The 26,686-nt window shown below is 43.1% G+C and overlaps 1 protein-coding gene across 2 annotated transcripts in view; it reads right to left on the reverse strand.

Annotated features, from left to right (window-relative positions):
* Window positions 1-26,686, reverse strand: part of ITGA9 (integrin subunit alpha 9) — a 519,026-nt gene that overhangs the window by 200,387 nt on the left and 291,953 nt on the right. For both annotated transcript variants that reach the window (XM_056520347.1, XM_056520346.1), the window contains one exon: window positions 15,752-15,902. In XM_056520347.1, the coding sequence (XP_056376322.1) occupies window positions 15,752-15,902 (151 nt within the window). The remainder of the gene's footprint in view (window positions 1-15,751; window positions 15,903-26,686) is intronic.

The following is a 26,686-nucleotide window of genomic DNA, read 5'->3' on the forward strand; positions in this document are numbered from 1 at the left end:
TAGGAATTATGTGCAGCTGAATAGAAAGAAAACGATTTGTCTGTGCCATGTTCAATTCTCCATGGGTCATATAATTCCCTCTCCCATGCCCACCTGGCCAGAACTGAGGAAGACGCTCTAGTATGTGAAGTGGTGTCTAGAGCGGGATCCCACACTGAATTATAGTCACCCCCGAGTATCAGTGACCCCCACATTTGTTTCATTATCTTCCTGTAAAGTGAATTGAGAAAACCCAACTGTCTTGCATTAGGAGCGTATAACGAGACCAAAGTTAACGGGATACTATTAATCGTGCATCTCAAAATGACATATCTACCCTTTGTATCAGCATAAACTTCTTTCAGCTGGAAAGCTACTGTGTTTTTAATTGCTATCAAGGAACCCCTGGACTTAGTTTTGTAGTGAGACTGAAAAATATGTGGATAAGCTGTGTGCTTCAGTCTAAAGGCGTCCCTTGAGAGCAAGTGCGTTTCCTGAGCAAATATCACATCACTTCTAAGCGCCTGTGCCTCTTTCCAGAAATATGAACGTTTACAAGGTGTATTAAGCCCATTAGTATTGATACTACCTATGCGGATCCCCATTGGACCAGCATAATTCCTCTATATAACTAAGTTGAGTGCCTAAGTAACGGGAAGGGGTGTGTGTCTCCCAGCCAGCACCCACACCCCTACAGTGCAGAAGCAAAGCATCACTAACGAAGGCATGAGCATCATTTAAGCGACTTAGACAGAAAAAAACTTTCACCATAAAGAAAAACATAAAATAAGAAAAACACACGAGCCATAGGCCCAACTCAGAAGAGCCCAAAAAACGAAGTGGGGCAACAGTCCAGTCCGAAGCCATAAGTGGACCTACACAGCCCTCCCGAACCTGTAGATAGTAAAATAGTTTCCGTCACCAACTTCAGCTAGGCTACAGCCCATTCTTTTCGTATCTTGGGAGCCGAGTTGGTAGATCTAGATGATCTGCCTTGGATTGGAGGTAAGTTCCATGATGAGAGGAGAGATTGTCCCTCAGACGCTGAGCGAATGACGTGGGTTTTATTGTCCCTTCGTACCAATAAACGAGCAGGAAATCCCCATCTGTATGCGATATTTGCTGACCGGAGGGCCAGAGTGATAGGTTGCAACAAACGTCTCGCTTGCATTGTTGCCGCTGACAAATCAGCATACACTGCCACCTGATGGTAGGGGGCAGGGAGTCCATTATTTTTCCTAGAGTACTCCATAATTTTTTCTTTTATGGTAAAAAAATGGACCCTTGCCAGTATATCTCTTGGGACCGATTCGTCCAAATGGCGGGGTTTAGGTATCCGATGAGCTCTGTCGACCTCCAGTTCCTGAGGTGTGCAATCTGGTAGCACAGTGTGGATTAAGGAGCGTACATATGAAGGGATGTCCATAGGCTGTATTGACTCCGGGACCCCCCTCAATTTAAGGTTGTTGCGGCGGCTCCTGTCCTCCAGGTCAGCTATCTTTTCTCTTAGCATAATGACCTCCTCCTCCAACTCTGTATGGGAGTCTATTAGTATGTTGTGAGATTCAGAGAATTCCTCCATCTTGTTTTCAAGGTGATCTATCCGCCCACCAAGTTCATCTATGGTGCTGTTCAGTGGGGATATTGTTTTTTGCATATCTTGTAAAAAGGTCTGTCTCAGTATCAGTAGCATATTTTTCATGGCAGTGTCTGTCAGTGGTGCTCCAGACACCTCCAGTGAGCAAAGAGCACCCAGTTCCTCCACCTCCCCCTCCTCAGCGACCAGCAAGCCCTGTACCTCCGCTCTGGGTGATGTGCAAGCTGCCTCCTGCGATGAGCCGAGTTCTGGTGTCGTGGCTGGAGGAGGGGAGGCCGGATCCAGCAGTGCAGGCCCCGCTCCTCTTCCATGCAGGCTCCCCGAACGGAGCGCCGGACTTTCGCGGCCGCCATCTTCTGTGTGATTCCTCTCCCCGTTCTTTGCTGCCAAGGAGCTGTGCAGCGCCGGGTCTGACGTGGATCTGCGGGGAGGAAGTTCAACCTGTATGCGAGGTGGGTCCGGAGAGCGGGGCCGCAATGTTTCTGCGAATGTCCCGGAGTCGGCGCCATCTTGCTCCCTCTGCTTGCTTCTTGTGAAGCTAAATTTAGCTAGAGTCCCTTGCCGTGCGATCCTTTTTCTGCGACCGGACATGCTGGGTGATGGTTCCCCCACTTTTTGAGCCAAAAAAGATCGTGGTGACCGCTTGTTTAGTTGCTTTTTCGGGCTACAGGATCGGAGCTCCTATGCTATGCAGCCATCCACCTCGGCAGCCAGACCACGCCCCCATATGATTCGATTTCTTGATGAATGACTTTTAGCAGTTTCTCCCTGTGTGACTCCATTCACCAAAGCAAACCATGTGGACGGGCAATGAGACTTGTCCGTGCAGTGGAGGTTGAGGACACGGTGGTGGATGAGGAGGTGGAGTCGCACACTGTCATAGGACCAACGGCCTAAGAGCGTGGAGGCAGAAGCAACGTGACCTGTCTAAGTTGCTGTTGTGGCTGTGCAGGAACCACATTCACTCAGTGGGCCGTATAGGACACGTATTGTCCTTGACCGTAGTTACAGCTCCACACGTCGGTGCTGCCATGCACTTTGGTACACACCGACAAGCTCAAGGACTGGCCCACCTTCTGTTACACAAAATTGTACAGGGCTGGTACTGCCTTCTTCGCAAAAAAAAAACCATGGCTTGGGACTCTCCACCTTGGCTCGGCACAAACCATCAGTTCTGTGACAGGTGCAGAGTCCACCACTTGAAAAGGGAGGGACTGCAGCACCAGAAACTTGGACAGGAGCACATTCAGCTTCTGCACCGTTGGATGAGTGGGCGCATACTATTGTCTGTAGGACATGGCTTCGCCGATGGATTGCTGGCGGAATAACTGACTCGAAGTAGGCTCAGCTTTTGCCTCATGGGCAACCTGCAACCCTCTTCTCCTGATGATGATGAAGCCCCTTCTGCACCCGGCTCCCAAGTGCGATCGGCTTCATCATCATCGAGTTGTGTCTGCACGTCACTGATGTCCTACTCAGGTTTCTCAACAGTGTCTGCTTCAGGAGCCTGAAAACTCCCTCCCCCGCCACTCTCCTCATCACTACTTGCCCACCTTGCGGAGGAAGCGGTGGATGTCTCCTCAAATTCTTGGCTGGACATTAGCTGCTGACTGTCCTCTAGATCGTCCTCTCTAAATAGTGGAGCTGAACCAACAACATAAGTTACTACTGTGGGGGAGGGAACAGCATAGGACAGAGGCAATGGGAGGACAGGGACTGCTCCCGGGCCATGCCAACTGAGGGTTGTGTCTGAGGAACCCACCAACTGTTGACTGGGAGTGTCAGATGTCACTTGTGATGAAGTGGATGACCGTGTTAACCAATCGATGACGGCAGATGGGTTGCTGGTCGAGACACGACCGCTAGCAAATACAGGGAGCTTTGACCTCTTGCTGCAACTCCTACTGCCACTCACCCCTAGTCTGCTGTGACCTCTGCCTGATGAATTTAGGCCTCTGCCACTCCTCTTAGTGCGTATATGAAGGGAGTACAATACACTCCACTATGCTTAAAACAGTATTTGTATACAACACCAGCCGGTGTGTACTTTTGGCTGGCCTTTCACAGTATCTTAAACCCTTAAGACTATAACAGGAACAAAATAGTACACCACTTAGATGTACGTATGTGGTATGCACTTATGAAGGGAGGACAATGCGCTCCAGTACGCTTAAAACAGTATTTATGTACAACACCAGCCGGTGTGTACTTTTTCCTGGTCTTTCACAGTATCTAGGCCCTTAACACTTTAACAGGAACAAAATAGTACACCACTCAGATGTACATATGTGGTATGTACTTATGAGGGGAGGGCAATGTGCTCCAGTACACTTAAAACAGTATTTGTGTATAACACCAGCCGGTGTTTAGTTTTGGCTGGCCTTTCACAGTATCTAGGTTCTTAAGACTTTAACAGGAACAGAATAGTAAACCACTTAGATGTATGTATGTGGTATGCACTTATGAGGGGAGGACAATGCGCTCCAGTACACTTAAAACAGTATTTGTGTACAACACCAGCAGTACACACCAGTGCTGCAGCACACAGTCGCTGTGTCCTACATCAAAATGGTACACTGGTACAATGGTGCTTAACAGATAACATTATGCTTTTAGTGCTCTGCTTACCTAACTGGCTGGTTACTATTAGCTTTTCAGTTGTTGTACACCAGTGCTGCAGCACACAGTCACTGTGTACTACACCTAAAATTGCACTTTCTCTGTCAATCTCACTCCCTACCTTATCAGTGCTTCTAGGTTGGATTTGGGCTTGAGGTGAATCGCTGCTGTAAAAAAGGTTTTCAGTGCAACACACTGCTCTCTGTCCCTCTCTGTAATAGAACGCTGTAGTGACTGGGAGGTGAATCGCTGCTGTAGAAATGCTTTTCTGTGCAACACACACTGCCCTCTGTCCCTCTCTCTGTGCAACAGAACGGTGATGTGACTGGGAGGTGAATCGCTGCTGTAAAAATGCTTTTCTGTGCAACACATAGCTCTATGTGTTCCTCGCTCTCTCTGCAATAAAAGGCTGGAGTGACTGGCTGCAAGATGGCTGCCGATTATATAGGGCTGTGACATCACAGGGGTGGCTGGCTGTTGATAAGCTGCATTTGATTCAGGGTCATCCCGCCTACCCTTGTTGCCACCTTCCCAGGATTCCTTGCCCCATGTCCTCATATGTGGATCCGCCATTTTAGATGCCCTGGAGCCCGGACCGCACTAAATGGAGTTTAATGAAGGGATTCGTGCAATCGAATCACGGCGATTTTCGCATTCATTGCTAATTGAATTTTTCCTGAAATTAGTACCGAATTAGGATTTGTCAGATTCGATTCACTCATCCCTAGTGGTGACGTTAGGGCAACTTTGTATCCTATAACTGGCACTAGAGACAGAGACAAGGTGGCGCACGCAGTGATAATCTGGCCCATCTTGGTAGCCATGTTAGACACTTTTTTCTTTTTCTTGTAGCATGGTTAACTAACTTTAGACCAGTATTTTGCAAAAAATGTTGCGCTTAAGAACTCTTGTTTTTTATGTCACACCCCTTTCTAGACACATTAAAAACTATTCAGTGAAAAACATGTGACCAAACAAGTGACCAAAAAACATAAAATCTGGGGGCAAGGCATGTACGCCATTTTTTTTAATTTATTTATATTTTTGTGTAAACCGAACCAAAATTCTGTTATATTTAATTTGAACTATTTTGCATTCAGGTTACCGCTAACCTTTTCAGATACCCATGGGAACTGTGGTATGATCACAGCATCATAGCAGTTTCTTAGTATAGGCTTGCTGTCTTTGTAATACCTATAATACCTTAATATCCATAATAAAGCACAACATTTTGGCAAAGCAGGCTGCCTTTATTTGCTCTGTATAAACATAGTTTAGTATGGATATACAGGTGTGAATAAAACAAAAAGTTAATACCAAGAAACTCAGGCAATGCTGAGATCTTAATCTCCTGAATATTGGCTTTTGTGGGACCAGCCGCCAGAGTGATCACTTGCTCCATCAGTTGCCCCCACTGCTGACTCCACTGCAGCCTAAAGGTGTTCATACACTTGTTCTTGCTTATGTTCTCAGGAGAGATCTGCCACAATGATCCCCTTTCCCCTTTCACAACAAATGCTAACTCAGCCGACCTGAGTGTACAATTGTATGGGGCTGTTGACAGAGATACTGTAGTTGTGTAAGTGTACATCCAGTTAAGGCCATTCATTATCTTATTGTTTCAGTGGGGTAAAGGTCTTGCTAGCTATGGACACTTATGCACTGGTTTTTAATAATAGAGACAGTAACAGGGAAGGGGAATGAGATAAATAACAGATTAAAGTGTGGAGGGGTTGGTGGCTAGAGAACACATGGAATAGAGAAAGAGAGTAGAGCACACAAGACAGTCTGAAGGAAAGAATCACATGGACTGTGTACAAGTGTAGATAAGAATAGAGCTCATACAGCAAGCTGCAGAGGCTGTAGAGGGGAAACCAAGCAAAATATTTAACAAAGACCTATGGAGAAAATTTTTTGCACTATAATATAAGTACAAAGCAAGAAAAACAATGTTTATAAAAGACCTTTACAGGAAATGTAAAGAAAACATGGTTTTCTTTTGCCACTCTCTGGATTATAGTTTGTACTCCCATTCCTACGTTCCCCCGTTGCTCCGATATCGGCCTCACGGTACTCCACTGCGATCCTCTTGCTGCGGGACAGTAAGGTCACAGAGCCATTGATAGGCTGAGCACACTGTCATGTAAGGAGGTGATACGCTGATGGCTCTGTGACGTTACCGTCCCCAGAAAGCAGCAAAAGGAACGCAGCGGAGGACCATGAGGCCGCTACCGGAGTACCGGGGAAACGTAGGGAGGTGAGTTAAAGTTTATTTTGTTTATTTTTGCAGCCCGGGCACAGGAGTATGTAAAATTCATGCAGTACAGATGTCCTTTAAAGGGAACCAATCATCAGGTTTTACCCTATATACCGCTTGGCAAAGTGTTATATCGGGTAAAATCTTTATCCTCACCATCCGCGGGGGACGCTCTTACCCCCAGGGATGGTGAGGATATGAACTTATAAACTAGTCACCACCGTGCCCGTAAGTAGTCCCCTAGGCTGAGAGCTTCTCTCACCTAGTCCCTTTCTTCGTCCAATCAATCAAGCGGAGGGGGCATCAGTGCCGGCCGAAGAAGGGGACTAGCTGAGAGGAGCTCCCCGCACAGGGGACTACTTACGGGTGTGGCGGTGACTAGTTTATAAGTTAATATCCTCATCATCCCTGGGGGCAGAAACGTCCTACGGGGATGGTGAGGATAAAGATTTTACCCTATATAACACTTTGCCAAGCGTTATATAGGGTAAAATATGATGATTGGTTCCCTTTAGGAATAGTAATCCTTGGGTTTTTGGCTTTAATAAACCTACATATAAAATAATTTGTTTGCAGAAAGAGTTTTCTTCTTTGTTGCACAACAAAGCAGAGAAATTGAGAACAAGATCAGACATCAAAAAGTACTTGACTGCCTGGAGCAGTGTCTTTGACCCCTTAAGGACACAGCCCATTATGACCTTAAAGGACATCTGCAGCGTTACAAACACTTATCCCCTATCCTCAAGATAGGTGATAAGTGTTTGATCGCGGGGGGTCCGAACGCTGGGACCCCCTGTGATCTCCTGTATGGGGCCACGGCTCTCCCGTGCAGGGGGCGTGCCAGCCGAAGCATGACGTTGCGGCCGGCACGCCTTCTCCATACATCTCTATGGGAGAGGCGGGGAGGCAGCATTCGTGCCTCCCCGCATCCCGCATAGGACTGTATGGGGACGGGGAGGAGACGGGGATAAGTGTTTGTAACGCTGCAGATGTCCTTTAAGGTCATAATGGGCTGTGTCCTTAAGGGGTTTATGTTGATACTCTGAAAATTTGAAAATTTAGCATTTTTCTGACTTTGAAGCAATCTGCTTGTAAGGAAAGAGGACATGTCAAATAAATTACATATTGATTCACATATACAATATGTCTTCTTTATGTTTGCATCATAAAGTTGACATGTTTTTACTTTTTGAAGACATCAGAGGGCTTCAAAGTATAGAGGCAATTTTCCAGTTTTCCACAAAAATTTCAAAATCTTAATTTTTCAGGGACTAGTTAAGTTTAGAAGTGAATTTGAGGGTTTTTATGTTTAGAAATCCCCTACAATGGACCGCATTATGAAAACTGCACCCCTCAATGTATTCAAAATGACATTCAAAAATCTAAATCTCGATTTTAATGTTAATGTAGCCACATTTTTTTTTCATTTTTACAAGGGGTAAAAGGTAAAAAGGCCCCCCAAAACTTGTAATTCATTTTTCTCTCGAGTAAGGAAATACCTCATATGTGGATGTAAAGTGCTCTGTGGGTGCACTAGAGGGCTCAGAAGGGAAGGAGCGACAATGGCATTTTGGAGAGCGAATTTTGCTGAAATGGTTTTTGGGGGGCATATCCCATTTAGGAAGCGCCCATGATGCCAGAATCATTGAAGAACATTAAAAAAAAAAAAACACCTGGCATACTATTTGGGAAACTACACTCCTCAAGGAACGTAACAAGCGGTACAGTGAGCCTTAACATGTGATTGACGAACGTTCGTTAAGTTGGGACGTGAAAATGAAAATAAAATTTTTTTCAATAAAATGCTGGTGTTACCGCTAATTTTTTATTTTCACAAGGGGAAATACGAGAAAAAGCCCCCCAAAATTTGTAAGCCCATATGTTAATGTTAAGTGCTCTGCGGGCGAACTACAATGCTCAGAAGAGAAGGAGCACCATTGAGCTTTTGGAGAGAGAATTTGGTTGGAATGGTTTTCGGGGGCCATGTGCATTTACAAAGCCCCCCATGGTGCCAAAACAGTGGAACCCCCCCCCCCCCCCCACATGTGAACCCATTTTGGAAACTACACCCCTCACAGAATTTTATAAGGGATGCAGTGAGCATTTACACCCCACTGGAATTTGACAGATCTTTGGAACAGTGGGCTGTGCAAATGAAAAATTACATTTTTTATTTTTACGGACAACTGTTTAAAGAATCTGTCAGACACCTGTGGGGTGTAAATGCTCACTGTACCCCATATTACATTCCATGAGGGGAATAGTTTCCAAAATGGGGTCACATGTGGGGGGGGGGGGTCCATTGTTCTGGCACCATGGGAGCTTTGTAAACACACATGGCCTTCAATTCCAGCCTAATTCTCTCTCAAAAAGGCTGATGGCACGCCTTCTCTTCTGAATTGTAGTTCTCCCGCAAAGCACTTTACATCCACATAGGGGTATTTCCTTACTCAGAAGAAATGTTGTTACAAATTTGGGGGGCATTTTTCCTGTTACCCCTTGTGAAAATCAAAAAATTGGGGTAACACTAGCATTTCAAGGAAAAAAACAACACATTTTTAATTTTCATGTCCAACTTTAACGGTAATTTGTCAAAGACCTGTGGGGTGTTAAGGCTCACTATATCACTTGTTACATTCTGTGAGGGGTGTAGTTTCCAAACTGGGGTCACATGTGGGTATTTTTTTTTTTTTGAATTCATGTCAGCACCGCTGTAACTATCAGCCACCTCTGTGCAAATCATCAATTTACATGGTTCATGGCGCTCTCTCACTCCTGAGCCATGTAGTTCATCCGCAGAGCATTTTACACCCACATATGGGGTATTTCCATACTTTGAAGAAATTGCATTCGAAATTTTGTCGGTCTTTTTCTCCTTTTACCTCTTGAGAAAATGAAAAGTATGGGGCAACACCATAATTTTTAAAAATAAATTTTTTTTACACTAACATGCTGGTGCAGCCCCCAACTTTACCTTTTCATAAGGAGTAAAAGGAGAAAAATCCCCCCAAAATTTGAAATACAATTTCTCCTGAGTATGGAAATACCCATATGTGGCCCTAAACTGTTTCCTTGAAATATGACAGGACTCCGAAGTGAGAGAGCACCATGCACATTTGAGGACAAAATTAGGGATTGCCTCCGCTACCAAAAATATTCTACGCCAGTGATTCTCAAACAGGGTGCCTCCAGCTGTTGCTAAACTCCCAGCATGCCTGGACAGTCAGTGGCTGTCCGGAAATGCTGGGAGTTGTTGTTTTGCAACAGCTGGAGGCTCCGTTTTGGAAACACTGCCGTACGAGATGTTTAAAATTTTTATTGGGAGGGAAGGGGGGGACAGTTTAAGGGGGTGTATATGTAGTGTATATGTAGGGGGTATATATCCTGCTGTTGCAAAACTACAACTCCCACCTTGCACTGACTGCTGGAGGCACACTTATTGGAAAACCTTGAGTAAGGTTCTGTTACCTAACTCAGTATTTTCCAACCAGTGTGCTTCCAGCTGTTGCAAAACTACAACTCCCAGCATGTACTGATTGCCAAAGGGCATGTTGGGAGATGTAATTATGCTGGAGGCAGCTGGAGGAACGCAACTACAATTCCCAGCATGCCAAGACAGGCGTAGGCTGTTTGTGCATGCTGGGAGTTGTAGCTTTGCAAGATTTGGAGGGCCACGGTTTAGAAACCACCGGACTGTGATCTCCAAACTGTGGCCCTCCAGATGTTGCAGAACTACAAATCCCAGCATGCCCAGACAGCAAACTGCTGTGTGGGCATGCTGGGAGATGTAGTTTTGCAAGGTCTAGAGGGCCACAGTTTAGAGATCACTGTGCAGTGATTTCTAAACCGTGGCCCTCCAAAATCTTGCATAGCTACAGCTGGAGGCTCCGTTTTGGAGGCAACAACTCACCTGACAGTTGAAGGATCATCGCAGCCACCTCACACAGAGGATCGCCGCAGAAAGGAGGATCACTGCCGCAGAGAGTAGGATCGTCGCTGGTAAGGGACCTCCGGCGCCGCTCCCAGCACAGTTCCCTTGTTCTGCCTGGACTACCATGGGTGAGCAGAGCGGGGGAACTGAACTTTAACCCCCCATCCCCGAACTGCTATTGGTCGTTCGCTTCTGACCGACCAATAGCAAAGATAGGAGGAGTGGCACTCCTGCCACCTCACTACTATCCCTTCAGGGGGATCTGGGCTGTCCAAGACATTATTTTCTGGGTCACTGTCCAAGACATTATTTTCTGGGTCACCGGAGACCCGTATGACCCGGAATCGCTACAGATCGCCGTTTTGAATTGACCGGCAATTGTCGACATGGGGGTGTTTTTACGGGATGCCTGCTGAATGATTTCAGCAGGCATCCTGGTCCGGTCCCTGCCGCTCGCCCTTGGTCCTTAAGTGGTTAAGCTCATGCAACAAAAAGTGTTGCAGTTTGACAGGGAAATAAATTCACAAGCTTTTCACACTGAGAAACCGTCCCACTGTGGCTTGAACCTTTTTGCCTGCAATAAGGGTATGGCAACATTTTTAACATTTTTTGATTGTGATACCAAGAGGATATCTAGTGTTGTTATAATATTTTTTTCCCACCTGAAGTATTCTTTTAAGGCTATGCAGAACACAGGAACTGTTATGGAAGTGATCTAATTAGCAGTACAGTTAAATAATAGTAATTATTTAGTTAAAACTCCAGGCAGCACCTTCTTAGTTGCTCTGAATGGATGCTGGCCATAATAATTCACAGAATAAAGTATAGAGTAAATTTTAAGCAATGGAGCAAGCGTCTTGATTCAAGTTACTAGACAAATAATCCTTTGGCCGGTACCTTACATTTTAAAGAATAAGCTATTCAGAGTTGGCACGGGCCGTCTGCTTCTTAATGACCTATGCAGGCAATGGAAAAGAGCATTCAGAAGTTGAATCCTGAATCTGCAAATTCAAACTTTAGCAGAATTACAATATATATATATATATATATATATATATATATATATATGTGTGTGTGAATATATGCACACACACACACAGGGCTCAAGTCTTGCAGGAACACACATACACACAAACTGCATGGCAACTTTACTATATACACCTCACTAGTACAAGGTTGAATCCCCCTTTGCCCTCAGAACTGCCTTCATTATTCATGACATACTTTCTACAACGTACTGGAAACATTCCAGATATATTGCTTCATATGCACATGATGGCAATACTCAGTTGCTGCAGATCTGTCAGCTGCACATTCATAATGTGTATCTCCCGCTCCACCATATCCCAAAGATGCTCTATTGGATTGAGATCTGGTAACTATGAAGGCTATTGGAGTACAGTTAACTCATTGTCATGTTCAAGAAACCAGATTGAGACAATGTGAGTTTTGTGCCATGGTGCATTTGCCTGCTATCAGAAGATGGGTATACTGTGGCTATTGAAGGATGGGCATGCTCAGCAGCAATACTCAGGTAGGCAGTCGCGTACTTAGGTTCCCAAAGTGCACCAAGCCAATTTCCCCATCACCATTACCCCACCACCAGCCTGAACCATTGATACAAGCCAGAATGGATAAATTATATGTTGTTAAGTCAAATTCTGACTCTTGATCCTGCCATCTGAATGTCACAGCTGGAATGAAGACTCATCAGACCAGGCAACATTCTTCCATTGTTAAATGTCGGCGAGCCTGTGCAAATTGTAGCCTCAACTTCCTGTTCGCAGCTGACCCAAGTGGCACCCGATGTGGTCTTTTGCTGCTGTAGCCCATCTGCTTTAAGGTTCAATGTGTTGTTGATTCAGAGATGGTATTCTGCATACCTTTATTATAACAAGTGGCCACGTTGCCTTTCTGTCACCTCAAACCAGTCAGCCTATTCTGCTCTGACCTCTTAAATCAACAAGGCATTTTGTCCATATAAATGCTGCTTACTGCATATTTTCGACTTTTTAGGATCATTCTCTAAACCCTGGAGATGGTTGTGTGTAAACTCCTTAGTAGTTTAACAGTTTGTGAAATATTCAGACCAGCCCGTCTGGCACAAACAACCATGCCTCAAAGTCACTTAAACACCCTTTCTTCTCCATTCTGATGCTGAGTTTAAACTTCAGCAAGTTGTCTTGATGACATCTACATGTCTAAATGCATTGAGTTACTGCCATGTGATTGGCTGATAAGTTATGGATGTTAACAAACAACTGAACAGGTGTACCAAATGAAGCAGTCAGTGAATACATCCAATTTACAGAAAAGCAGAACTTCAAAAAAGAAAAAAGTCCAAAACAGTTGCTGAGTGGTGCTCCTACAAAAACCCTGTCCAAAGGATAACCAACAGCAAAGAGAACTGCAGCAACCAAACAAAATGTGCTATTCTGGTGAATTATGTTTTCTTTTACATAATTTGGATGTATGTGCATCGCTTACAGTACTGGAGAAGAGATACAACCAGAAAATTCTTTAGGAGGAAGGAAAGCCCACAGAGGTAGTGTGATTCTCTGGGCAGTATTCTGCTAGAAAAAGGCTTTCACATTCATCTAGGTGTTATTCCTTAAAGGGGTTTAAATCAACTGGTGCCAGAAAGTTAAACAGATTTGTAATTACTTCTATTTAAAAATCCAGTACTTATCAGCTACTGTATGCTACATAGGAAGTTCCTTTCTTTTTGAATTTCTTTTCAGTCTGGCCACAGTGCTCTCTGCTGATACCTCTGTCCATGTTAGGAACTATCCAGAGCAAGACAGGTTTGCTATGGGAATTTGCTCCTGCTCTGGACAGTTCCTGACATGGACAGAGTTGTCAGACAGAAAGAAAATACAAAAAGAAAAGAATTTCCTGTGTAGCATACAGCAGCTGATAAATACTGGAAGAATTAAGATTTTTAAATATAAGTAATTTACATATCTTTTTCACTTTCTGGCACCAGTTGATTAAAACAAAATAATGTTTTCCACTGGATAGTTCACCCTACTCCACTGCAAAAAATTGTTCAGGAATAGATTAAGGAGCATGACAAAGAGCTCAAAGTGTGGACTTGGCCTCCAAACTTTGTAGAGTCTCATCACTGCACTTGCAACAAGTGACAGATTAGTGACATATGATTTCTGTTTCCTAACTCAAACTATTGAATATCATATGAGATTCATCTTCATCCTGTCACCTTGTGAAGGCTTTATCCCTGTCAGCTCTTATACACAGAAGAGAAGTGTCATGCTGAATCTCATAGGCTACACTAGAGAATCTGCTCACAAAACAGACAGGCAGTGTGAGTCAGGAGGGTAGACACGGGCCCTCATTTACTATTCTAAACCCGACTTCTTTTGTCAGGTTTTTTTGTCGCATCTTTGTCTGCGCCATGTCGCAGACATCGTGCACCAGTCTGCGACACGATGCGACATTTTTTCCCGACGGACCCGATGTGGATTCTCCCAAACCCGAAAAAGGGGCGTAACCCGACATTTCTGAGCTTTCCCACGTATTTATAAAGGTTTCCAACCCGAATTTGTTGAATTGTTGTGGATTTTTTCCCGACAGCTCAGAGGAGTTGGAAACCAAAACCAACAAAACGCACGTGCGACAAACAAGATGCGACATAATAATAAATACCAGGGGAAAAAAGCAGTCGGGTAAGAAAGCAACATAGACTTACAACCCGATTTTCTAAGTAAATGAGGGCCATGGTGTATATACATATATTTATGGACTCGCATGCCCCAGTATGGCCTGTTACCTAATTACTTCATGACAAGTTAAATAGATAAAAGGTCTGGAGATCATAACAAGTGTTTCGGAACTTACAATATGTGGTCCAAGAAGTTGTCAATGCAAATGAAGGAGACCAGTATGCAAGTTGTATTCTAGAACAGACAAGGGTAAGCTAAATTCCTGTTCTCGGCCTAACTCCAAATTAATGGGAGAGCGCAACTTTGAATGGATACTTCTATGATAAAAAGAAAAGCCATAGTATTATTTGTAGACTTAAGTAGGACCCAGAATCAGCTACTTTTTGTCTGGACTGTGAAGGGAATTGTGGTCAGAATAATAATAAATAGCAATGTGTTGTCTTTCTGGGAGACTGATCCAAGGACATTGTGTAATATTCATAAAACACTTTGAGAAATCTTGTGTTTTATGACTTGTAAGGACTCTGGTAATATTTCCTATTTTCTAATTGTTCATAGCATTTGCATAGAGTTCTACTTAGTGAGATACTCAATAGGATTACAACTACACGTGACACTCAAGTTATTGGATGAACCTGATCAGAAACAATGCATTCTTACATAGGCATGCCTTAGAGAGAATCTATATGAACTCATCTCTTTTATTCAGATAGTGCTCGATGGAAATCAATATCAATAAAAAATTCAGCAGTACCATGGGACGACATCATCACATTTTTTTCTTGCTAACCCAATTCCAGGATGAAACATAAAATGGAAGTAAATGTAGAAAGCTTCGATTTACCTTGAAACTTGTGCTTAAAGGGGTACTCCACTGGAAAACAATTTTTTACAATCAACTGGTGCCAGAAAGATGAACAGATTTGGAAATTATTTCTATCTTAAAATCTTAACCTTCCAGTACTTATCAGCTGCTGTATGCTGCAGAGGAAGTTCTTTTTCTTTTTGGATTTCCTTTCTGTCTGAACACAGTGCTCGCTGTTGACACCTCTGTCCATTTTAGGAACTGTCCAGAGTAGGAGCAAATCCCCATAGCAAACCTATCCTGCTTTGGACAGTTCCTAAAATGGACAGAGGTGTCAGTAGAGAGCACTGTGTCAGACAGAAAGGAAATTCAAAAAGAAAATAACTTCCTCTGGAGCATACAGCAGCTAATAAGTACTGGAAGGATTAAGATTTTAAAATAGAAGTAATTTACAAATCTGTTTAACTTTCTAGCACTAGTTGATATAAAAAAAAAATGTTTTCCAGGGGAGTATCCTTTTAACAGACATCTCTGCATACAGCTCCCCACACGGCGTATTTTATTTCTTTATTAGCGGGAGTCCAAGATAAGAAGGTCAAAAATAATTTCTTGCTGCCATCACTTAATAACAGTGCTCACAAGCCGAGTCATTATGTACCCGTGAGGAGATCTTATCTCCATCATACCTTAACTATGTTTTATAGAATGTTTCAGCACTTAAATCCCTATGAGATGAAAAGCCGTTTCGATGACCTCTGAGCTATTCAGCATACCAGCATGATGTTAGAGCCGGAGTTAATTTCTCAAACAAGACTAATATTTGTTTGAATCCAGATCTTTGCAGTCATTCAGAGCTGTATATTAAACTTTAGAAACTTACCTCCTGCCACATTTTAATAAAGTATAGCTCCCTTGAAAAGTTGAAGAAAACATTGGTGTCGTAAGCGTCATCCCCTTTGTTGGAGATAGAGATGTTAAGTGAAATATTCTTTACGGCTCCCAACGCCAGGTATTCTGTTGTGGAGTCATAGCTGCAGACACAAAAGTAACAGATATATTCACTTTATAATGACTTAAAGGAGGCCATGGCTATACTACAATTTCCATTGTACTATCCTATCCAAAGCTATGTCAAGTGACTTGAATTACAGGATGAAATCATTTTTACCTGTTTGGGCGCATTCACACAATGAATTATTCCTAAAATTTGTTGTGGATTTGAATCATAATTCCTGGCAGAAATCTAAGGTGTGGATTTGCAGTCTGAGATGCAAAAAATATATAGCTCCTTACATTCAGATACATGCGGATTCATTCAGATTCATCCCTTTAAATTTTAAATAATTTTTTATATTTTTACCTTCTATTTTCATGTTAATCATTTTGACTTTACAATTGGTTTACTATTCATTCTAATTGCTTTTTTCTTTTTTGCCTGGGGATGAGTGTGACATAGCTAAAGGATTACTAGACTGCAGAACCAGTTGCTTTTATGATTCCTAACAATAGTTCCTGGCCCTCAGATACCCCCAGGACTTATGGTAGAATAAAACAATGAGCCCCATCACCAGTCATGCAAGAATATTATACATGGTCATATCAAATTTCAAAAACGACAACAATGGCAACTCACTAGAGATTTAAGTGACCAATGGAGGTAGTAGTCCTGCAGGAAGTAGTAGTTGTCTTGTAGAAAGACTCAGATAAGAGCAACAATAAACACATAAAAAAAACAACACAGACTGAGGAAATATCTGACAATGACAGGAACAAAAATTCAATAGAGAACTCAATTAAGAACACCAGAGAAACTCCCCAAATGCCTAAAACACATAGGCAGACTTGAAAAACACAGACAACAAGGCAACTGAGACTAAACTAATTTGTATATCCAGCACTCTAGGCGAGTAGCTGGGCCCTTACATAGACTTAAAGTATGTTTACATGTAAAATCACACCTTAAATGCTTTATGTGAACATACCCTTAATGCTTGACCCAAAACCAAGCACAACAAGGCTCCAGCAGAGACCATTACTCTAGCAGAAACTCACCCACTATCAGAAACCATCTAAAAATTAAAAGACAGGGGAAGACAACATGTTGTAACTAGTCCTGTCATATATAACAATGACCTGGGATACCTGGCACGCAAATATAGATTGAGGCAATACCACTCTTTTCTATGCACCCCAGAAATCACACATGGCTTATCCGAAGAATAAACTAACAATATACTATATATCCGAGAATGTGTATGTGTGTGTGGTGGTTGGGGGGGGGGGGGGGGGGGTAGTGGCGGAGGTAGTGGTTGCCAATGATTTTTATATATAGCACAGCCAGCAATATAGAGGTGTATAAGTGTATACATGTCACTGTCATTAGGGTAGCAAATAACAGCTAAAAGTTGATGGAGCTGTTAATGGGAGAGAAGCTAGTGTCTCAATTATTTCTAGCAGGTGTTGGCTTTATGCCACTGTTATAATCATGTTTATGTAATCCTATCTAGGAATGACAAAGACAAAAAATGTAGGTTGTTGGGGTGAAGCCCTGTATTGCCTTTATATTAATACAGCACAGTACATGGGTATTGTGTTGACATCTACTAGAAACAACTGTTGTAGATTCAGTCAAGTATACCAGGCAAAATAATATGCAGTGCTATTTTGTCCAGTAAAATGCCAGAAAACAAAACCATAATGTAGATGTGCATAAGGCATAGTACAACATCTCCATATGTATATTTGGATGTTGCAACCAGGGTCATAGCTAGAAACCACAGGGCCCCGTTGCAAAAAATTGCCCTGGGCCCCTCTACCCCCTGATGACCCCCTTTTCTCGCACAAAGACATCAGTGACATACTATTACATACATCTGAATATAATCCTGCCACACATTGTACCCTCTGACTATGCCCCCCATATAGCATCAGGCACCCATACTGCGCACATATAGTAGTAGGCCCATATGCTTCCCAATATAACAGTAGACCACCATACTGTCCCCATATACCATATGGGGACAGTATTGAGGGGGTTACTATTATATGGGGAAATATAAGTATGAGTGCCTACTACCCTCTTCCACCATATGTACCAAACTGAAATAAAAAAGCACAAACGGATTGGCTCCGTAGTGTAACACCAGAGTACAATCGGTAACGCTATGTGTGAACTGTGCTTACCACATGAAGTTGTACTACAACCAAGTACAACAATGGATCAGAGCGTATCATCAAAGTGTTTCTGCAGCTTCTTCCCGCTGGAATAAAATCACAATAAAAGCAGAAAATCTCCAAACAAGAGGGCAGGATGTATAGGAGCGCTGAGACCAGGTAAGAGCTTAAAAGGTTTATTGCCACAATGCAACGCGTTTCACGGTTACCCACTTCATCAGGCATGCCTGTTTCCGGGGTCCACACTGCTTCTGGCTCCAACGGTGTCCTGCTTTGTTGCTATGCGCTGTGCTGAGCAATGACGAGTGGACCCCGGGAACAGGTAATTATAAAACCGGGGATGGGGGAGGTAATGGGGCAGTGGCGGTGGCGGTCTCTGGACCCCAGGATAGGCAGGGGCAGAGAAGCGGGCAGCGACGGCCGTCTCTGGCCCAGCAAAAGCCGCTGCAGTTCATTGATTTAAAGCGCCCGCTTTAAATCATTGAACTGCAGCGGCTTCTTTGGGGCCAGAAACAGTTTATCAGGGTATACCCGCACACACACACACGCACCCTCATTTACCAAGGATATTTGGGTAAAGAACTTTTTTGACCCAAATATCCTTTGAAAAATGAGGGTGCGTGTTATAGGCCGGTGCATGGTATAACCCGATAAATACGGTAATACCAGAATAAAATTCATGACCATCATACAGTCATGGCAGTAAATGTTGGCACCCCTGAAATTTTTCTAGAAAATGAAGTATTTCTCACAGAAAAGGATTGCAGTAACACATGTTTTGCTATACACATGTTTATTTCCTTTGTGTGTATTGAAACTAAACCAAAAAAGGGAGGAAAAAAAAGGAAATTGGACATAATATCCCACCAAACTCCAAAAATGGGCTGGACAAAATTATTGCCACCCTTTCAAAACTGTGGAAAAATAAGATTGTTTCAAGCATGTGATGCTCCTTTAAACTCACCTGGGGCAAGTAACAGGTGTGGGCAATATAAAAATTACACCTGGAAACAGATAAAAAGGAGAGAAGTTCACTTAGTCTTTGCATTGTGTGTCTGTGTGTGACACACACTAAGCATGGACATCAGAAAGAGGAGAAGAGAACTGTCTGAGGACTTGAGAACCAAAATTTTTGAAAAATATCAACAATCTCAAGGTTACAAGTCACCAGAGATCTAGATTTGCCTTTGTCCACAGTGCGCAACATTATCAAGAAGTTTGCAACCCATGGCACTGTAGCTAATCTCCCTGGGCGTGGACGGAGGAGAAAAACTGATGAAAGGTGTCAACGCAGGATAGTCCGGATGGTGGATAAGCAGCCCCAAACAAGTTCCAAAGATAATCAAGCTGTCCTGCAGGCTCAGGGAGCATCAGTGTCAGCACAAACTATCCGTCGACATTTAAATGAAATAAAACACTATGGCAGGAGACCCAAAAGGACTCCACTGCTGACACAGAGACATAAAGAAGCCAAAATGAACTTGAGTAAGCCAAAATCCTTCTGGGAAAATGTCTTGAGGACAGATGAGACCCAAGATAGAGCTTTCTGGTAAAGCACATCATTCTACTGTTTACCGAAAACGGAATGAGGCCTACAAAGAAAAGAACACAGTACCTACAGTGAAATATGGTGGAGGTTCAATGATGTTCTGGGGTTGTTTTGCTGCCTCTGGCACTGGGTGCCTTGAATGTGTGCAAGGCATCCTGAAATCTGAGGATTTTGGGTCGCACTGTACAGTCCAGTGTCAGAAAGCTGGGTCTTCCAGCAGGACAATGACCCCAAACATACGTCAAAAAGCCCCCAGAAATGGTTGGCAACAAAGCGCTGGAGAGTTCTGAAGTGGCCAGCAATGAGTCCAGACCTAATCCCATTGAACTTCTTTGGAGAGATCTTAAAATTGCTGTTGAGAAAAGGTGCCCTTCCAATAACAGAGATCTGGAGCAGTTTACAAAGGAAGAGTGGTCCAACATTCCAGCTGAGAAGCTTATTGATGGTTATAGGAAGCTTATTGATGGTTATAGGACTGATTTCAGTTATTTTTTCCAAAGGATGTGCAACCAAATATTAAGTTAAGAGTTCCAATAATTTTGTCCAGCCCATTTTTGGAGTTTGGTGTGACACTATGTCCAATTTGCTTTTTTCCTCCCTTTTTAGCAAAACATGTATTACTTTCTGTGAGAAATACTTAATTTTCTAGAAAAAAATTCAGGGGTGCCAACATCTACGGCCATGAATATGGCAACTGTGTTGGTACACACAGATAAACATACTTTTTTTCTAGTTCAGTCACACTCATTAGTGACCCGGAATCACTCTTTCGTATTGGCATTTATATTGCATCTTTTTATCTGTATGTTTCATGCCTGATGAAGAGCCTGGTTTAGGCTTGAAATGCAAGAGTGCGAAGAACCCAATGAAATAAAGCTGTTTTTATTATCCAAATGAATTGGACCACTGTCTATTCCTTTTTTTTTTAAGAGTCTCACACTGTTCATGCTCATTAACTCCTGCATGATATTGGATCTGAGATAGATCATTATATACAGTGGATATCTCTCCACATAATTTGTTATTGTGTCACTAATGCTCTAGTGACTAAGGTGCATTCATTGTAAAAGCAAAAAACCCTTTAAGGGTATGTTCACACTGAGAATTTCCTCTATTTATTCTGGGTAGGGATTCCCAGTTCAGCAGTGGTAGGATCACACTGACCTGGACTATCACCATTGATGTGTGAGGTGCAGAACTGCGCCACGTGCATATTTATGTCGGCCCCTACCCTCAGCTGTGCGGAGATTTCCGAACATACAGCAAGGGGAGGGGAAAGCCGAGATGGGCAGGATGCAGTTCTGCACCTCCCTCGTCCCTCCCTCAGGAGGAGGACGTAGATTCTCACAGCCCCGCTCCTTGACGGAGAGTTTTACAGCTGTGAAAATCTATGTCCAGGGGCAGTGGGAATCTTGCTCTTCCTGAAGAGGGTTCATGAAAATTTACATCCAGGAGCATGGCTGTGATAATCCCTCTCCTGCCAAGGGAGGTGCACAGCCCCCTGGACCTGGATTTGAACAATGGCTCAGTGACACCACCACAAGTAGAGATTTTTACAGCCCTGCTCCTGGATGTAGATTTTCACAGCTGTCAAACTCTATGTCCAGGAAGGGGGCTCTGAGAATCTATGGAGCTGTGTATGGGGCGAGGGAGGTGCAGAACTGCTTCCTGCCCACCTCTGCCTTCCCCCTCCCCTCGCTGTATGTTTGGGAACCTCCGGACAGCTGAGGGGAGGGGTCGACGTAAAAATGCATGGGGCGCAGTTCTGCGCCTCACAATGGCAATCCAGTCCACACAGAATTCCACTGAAAGAATGAACATGTTCATTCTTTTGGTGGAAATTCTGCAGAGGAAATTCCACAGCCACAATACAGCAGCAGAATACCATTGACAACAATGGGAGACTGGTGCAAAGCAGATTCTCAATGTGAAATGTCCCTCACTCTCCCAGTTACTTAGAGAAGAACCACTTTCCATACGGAGCCAAGTAAAAAAAAATAGGTAGTGAACATGTGCCAGCTCTGCATGCATCAAACATTCCCATCAATTTGTCTTATTGGCAGAATGCTTTCCACCTGAACTTTAGTCACTTTTATTCCCTAATATTCACTGTACAGTCCCCCATGCCCCCTGCCCCTCCCCCTTATCTACCTGCACTATGAAGAATGGTTTTGTGTTTTCAGTAGCAGAGAAGGGCAGGGGTGAGCAGAGTGCTGAGTGCGATGGAGGATGGGGGGGGGGAGGGGGGTTGTGATGACAGGTGGGTCCAGGGTTTGCTGGATTCTGAAGTCAAGCTCCAGGGAGGGAGGTGACTTACAAGGGGCTTGCTCCTGTGACTCCGGTATAGATTCTAGTCAGTCTCTCCCACATGTAAAGTAATCAAAGTTTATGTTCAGCCTCAGCGCTCCAGATGGACGTCACCACGCAGCGACATACGTAGCCTGAGCACTTCCCCCATACGGAGCACAGGTAAGAAGCTGCCGGCAAGTACTGACTCTTCTAGCAAAGCTCACTGCTGTTAATGGGAACTCTGCAAGAAAACTGTGCTTTTCTTGCAGAGGCGTGCTTTGCTTGCTAAAGTGTAATTATATAGCGATACACAGGAGGGCTTTTCCGAGGTGGCTGGAAAAAAATGGTATTGGCAGGGGGGCCTGCAGGGGCTATGGGGCCCTGGCTGTGGGGCCTGGTCGCTATGGCGACGTTTGCGACCTCTACAGCTAAGCGACTGGTTGCTACCAAATATTAACAAAAAATTATTGATATTTTATTTAAACACAATGACTCAGAGTTTTCAATATTGTCTAATCTTTAAAGTGGTTATCCACCATAAGGTGTAAATTGTTGTGAGATTACCATAACGCTGTGGCTATGTTTTTGTGAACTGGGTATTTCCTCTTGGATTACGTTCTCAAACTATAAATCCCATAGTTCCATGCTTGTAAGTTTGAGGTCCCTTTCCTCCCTCCCAGACATCAGCCACCCCACCCATATAAACACAAATGAGTTGCATTCCATTCAAAAGACCAGTGTTTTCTAACCAGGGTGCCTTCAGCAGTCACTCCACCCATTGAAACACACAGGCTCCCTATCACAACCTGACAAGTAATGTCACATCACGACGCACTGCAACCTTGGAAAACCCGAGACCTGAGTAATTTTGTATGTTGTTAAAAAAAAATTTGATGCGAAAATCACAGAAGAATTGCGAGACCACCATCACACACACAGGTACAGACACTACAGTGGGGATCAAAAGTTTGGACACCCCAGGTAAAAATTTGTATTAATGTGCATAAAGAAGCCAAGGAAATTATGGAACAATCTCCAAAAGGCATCAAATTAAAGATTAGACATTCTTATAATATGTCAAGAAAAGTTAGATTTTATTTCCATCATTTACATTATCAAAATAACAGAAAACAATGGCACCTGCAAAAGTTTGGGCACCCTGCAGAATTTATAGCATGCACTGCCCCCTTTGACCTGCCAGTGTCATGGATTGTTCTCAATCATCATCTGGGAAGACCAGGTGATGTCAATTTCAAAGGTTTTAAATGCCCAGACTCATCTGACCTTGCCCCAACAATCAGCACCATGGGTTCTTCTAAGCAGTTGTCTAGAAATCTGAAACTGAAAATAGTTGATGCTCACAAAGCTGGAGAAGGCTATAAGAAGATAGTAAAACGTTTTCAGATGTCAATATCCTCTGTTCGGAATGTAATTAAGAAATAGCAGTAATCAGGAACAGTGGAAGTTAAAGCAAGATCTGGAAGACCAATGAAAAATATCAGACAGAACAGCTCGCAGGATTGTGAGAAAAACAATTCAAAACCCATGTTTGACTGCACAATCCCTCCAGAAAGATCTGGCAGACACTGGAGTTGTGGTTACACTATTCCACTATAAAGAGATACTTGTACAAATTTGGTCTTCATGGAAGAGTCATCAGAAGAAAACCTCTTCTACATCCTCACCACAAAAATTAGTGTTTGAACTTTGCAAATTAACATATAGACAAGCCTGATGCATTTTGAAAACAAGTTCTGTGGACCAATGAGGTTAAAATTTAACTTTTTGGCCAGAATGAGCAAAGGTACGCTTGGAGACGAAGGGGAACAGAATTTAATGAAAAGAACCTCTGTCCAACTGTTAAGCATGGGGGTGGATCAATCATGCTTTGGGGTTGTATTGCAGCCAGTGGCACAGGGAACATCTCACGAGTAGAAGGAAAAATGGATTCAATAAAATTTCAACAAATTTTGGATGCTAACTTGATGCCATCTGTGAAAGAGCTGAAGTTAAAGAGAGGATGGCTTCTACAAATTGATAATGATCCTAAACGCACCTCAAAATCCACGGGGGATTACATCAAGAGGCGTAAACTGAAGGTTTTACCAAGGCCTTCACAATCTCCTGACCTCAAGATAATTGAAAATCTATGGATAGACCTTAAAAGAGAAGTGTGTGACAGACAGTCCAGAAATCTCAAAGAACTGGAAGACTTTTGTAAGGAAGAATGGGTTACCTCAAAAAAGAATTGGAAGACTCTTGGCTGGCTAAAAAAAGCATTTACAAGCTGTGATACTTGCCAACGGGGGCAGTACAAGCAGGGTGCCCAAACTTTTGCAGACGCAATTTTTTTGTTTTCTGTTACTTTGAAAGTGTAAATGATGAAAATAAAATCCAATCTCTTGTTGACATATTATAAGAATGTCTAATCTGTAATTTGATGCCTTTTGGAGATTTTTCCATCTTTCCTTGGCTTCTTTATGGCCATTAATATTCATTTTTACCTGGGGTGCCCAAACTTTTGATCCCCACTGTATATTATGAACTACACTAACTTTACAGCCCCTGTAGCATAATCAAATAAAAAAAATTCTGGAATACCCATTTAAACTAGACAGTCTACGGATGTGCTAGTTTATCGCATTGGCTTACGCTGTTTGAAAAATTTGTCACATATTCCTACTTTTTGAATAACTTTGTATACCAACTTTGCACCTGATGTAAATTTTGGAGCATTTTGTCTTGACTATTTCCTGTTAAAGGGTAGCTCCCACCATCCTATTTTTTTTTTTTGCTAGTCCGTTCCCCCCCCCCCGCCCCCCCGCTACGGCACTAGCCCGTTCCCTCCTCCCCCCCCCCGCCCCGCATACCCCGTTCCCTCTTTACACTTGCAGTTACTGCAGAGTCCGGCAGCGGGCGTGCAGGAACAGCGGCGGCAACGAGGCGGCGGCGATGTGCGGGAGGAGTGGCCACCCAGCCAGTGGCCGGGGAGCCAATGCGCTCGCTCCCGCCTGTCTGATTGACAGGCAGGGAGCGAGTGCAGCCTAACTGAAAAAGGACTCATTGTCACTCCAAAATCAGTCCTTTTTCAGTGGCCGGTTTTTAAATGTAAATTAAACCTTTTTAATGGAAAAAAAAATAATGAAAGTATATTAGAGATATGTTGTAGTACATAAGTACTACAACATATCAAAAAATAAAGTTGGTGACAGTGCCCATTTAGGCCATGCTATCTTGTTATGTAACACCTGGAGAATGTCTAAAACACCACTTTACCACTGTGTCTAGAACTCATAAATAAATGTGTTATGTAGTTTAAACACAGAGTTGAGGAGAATAAACTTTAGTTTATTTTTATGATTGTCTCTCATTTCATTGTTTTAGCCTGATAATGTGTTTTTTTTTGGGGGGAGGGTAGAAATAATATTGTCATGTAATAATAATGGATAATAATTTCTTACAACACTTTGGATACTGTAGAGAAGCCAGGTGTTACCCCCTGAAGGTTCTGGAACAACATGAAGGAAATCATGATAAATAAATTGGGTTGTATTTATGGGAAGAGTGGGCTTGTAACATATTTTAGACACTCGCAGAACAATGCATGGGAAAAAACCTGTAAGAGACCTAACTATGATAGATATAAATATAAGTGGATGTTGTATTCCTAATAAAACTTTCACCCCTTAAGGACTCAGCATTTTTCCATTTTTGCATTTTCATTCTTTCCTCATCACCTTCTAAAAATCATAAAACTTTCAATTTTGCACATAAAATTCCATATGATGGCTTATTTTTTGCGCCACTAATTTTACTTTGCAGTGACAATAGTCATGTTAAATCCACGGCGAAACGGAAAAAAAGATTAATTGACAAAATTAAACACAAAAAGGCCATTTTGTAACTTTTGGGGGCTTCTGTTTCTACGCAGTGCATTTTTCAGTAAAAATGATACCTTATCTTTATTCTGTAGGACCATACGGTTAAAATGATACCCTACTTATATAGGTTGGATTTTGTCGTACTTCTGAAAAAAAATCATAACTACATGCAGAAAAATGTATACGTTTAAAATTGTCATCTTCTGACCCCTATAACTTTTTTATTTTTCCACTTACGGGCTCATTTTTTGCGCCGTGTTCTGAAGTTTTTATCGGTACCATTTTTGCATAATCTGACTTTTTGATTGTTTTTTATTCATTTTTTTATGATATTAAAAGTGACAAAATTACAGATTTTTTTTTTTTTTTGCAATGTTATAGCTCCCATAGGCGGCTATAACACTGCACACTGATCTTTTACCCTGATCCCTGCAAAGCCATAGGTTTGCATGGATCAGGGTAATAGGGGGTTGATTGCTCAAGCCTGTAGCTCAGGCGACAGAGACAGGTGAGGGGATCTCCGCTCGCGTCCTAGCTGATCGGGACATCGCAATTTTATCGCGAAAGTCCCAATCAGCCCGACTGAGCTGCCGTGAAGCTTTCACTTTCATCTTGGATGCGGCAATCAACTTTGATCGCCGCATCCGAAGGGTTAATAGCGCACGGCACAACGATCTGTGCCGCGCGCTATTAGCCCAGGGTCCCGACTATCATTAGGAGCCGGGACCGACCCGGTGTGATGCGGGGTGACCTCGGTTGATTGCTCAAGCCTGTAGCTTAGGCTTGGAGCAATCAAATGCCGATCGGACGCAACAAACACTGGTGAGTGGATCTCCGCTCGCGTCCTAGCTGATCGGGACATCGCAATTTTATCGCGACAGTCCTGATCAGCCCGACTGAGCTGCCGGGAAGCTTTCACTTT

The sequence above is a fragment of the Hyla sarda genome, chromosome 5, assembly GCF_029499605.1.
Source record: "Hyla sarda isolate aHylSar1 chromosome 5, aHylSar1.hap1, whole genome shotgun sequence".
NCBI classification, from domain to species: Eukaryota; Metazoa; Chordata; class Amphibia; order Anura; family Hylidae; genus Hyla; species Hyla sarda.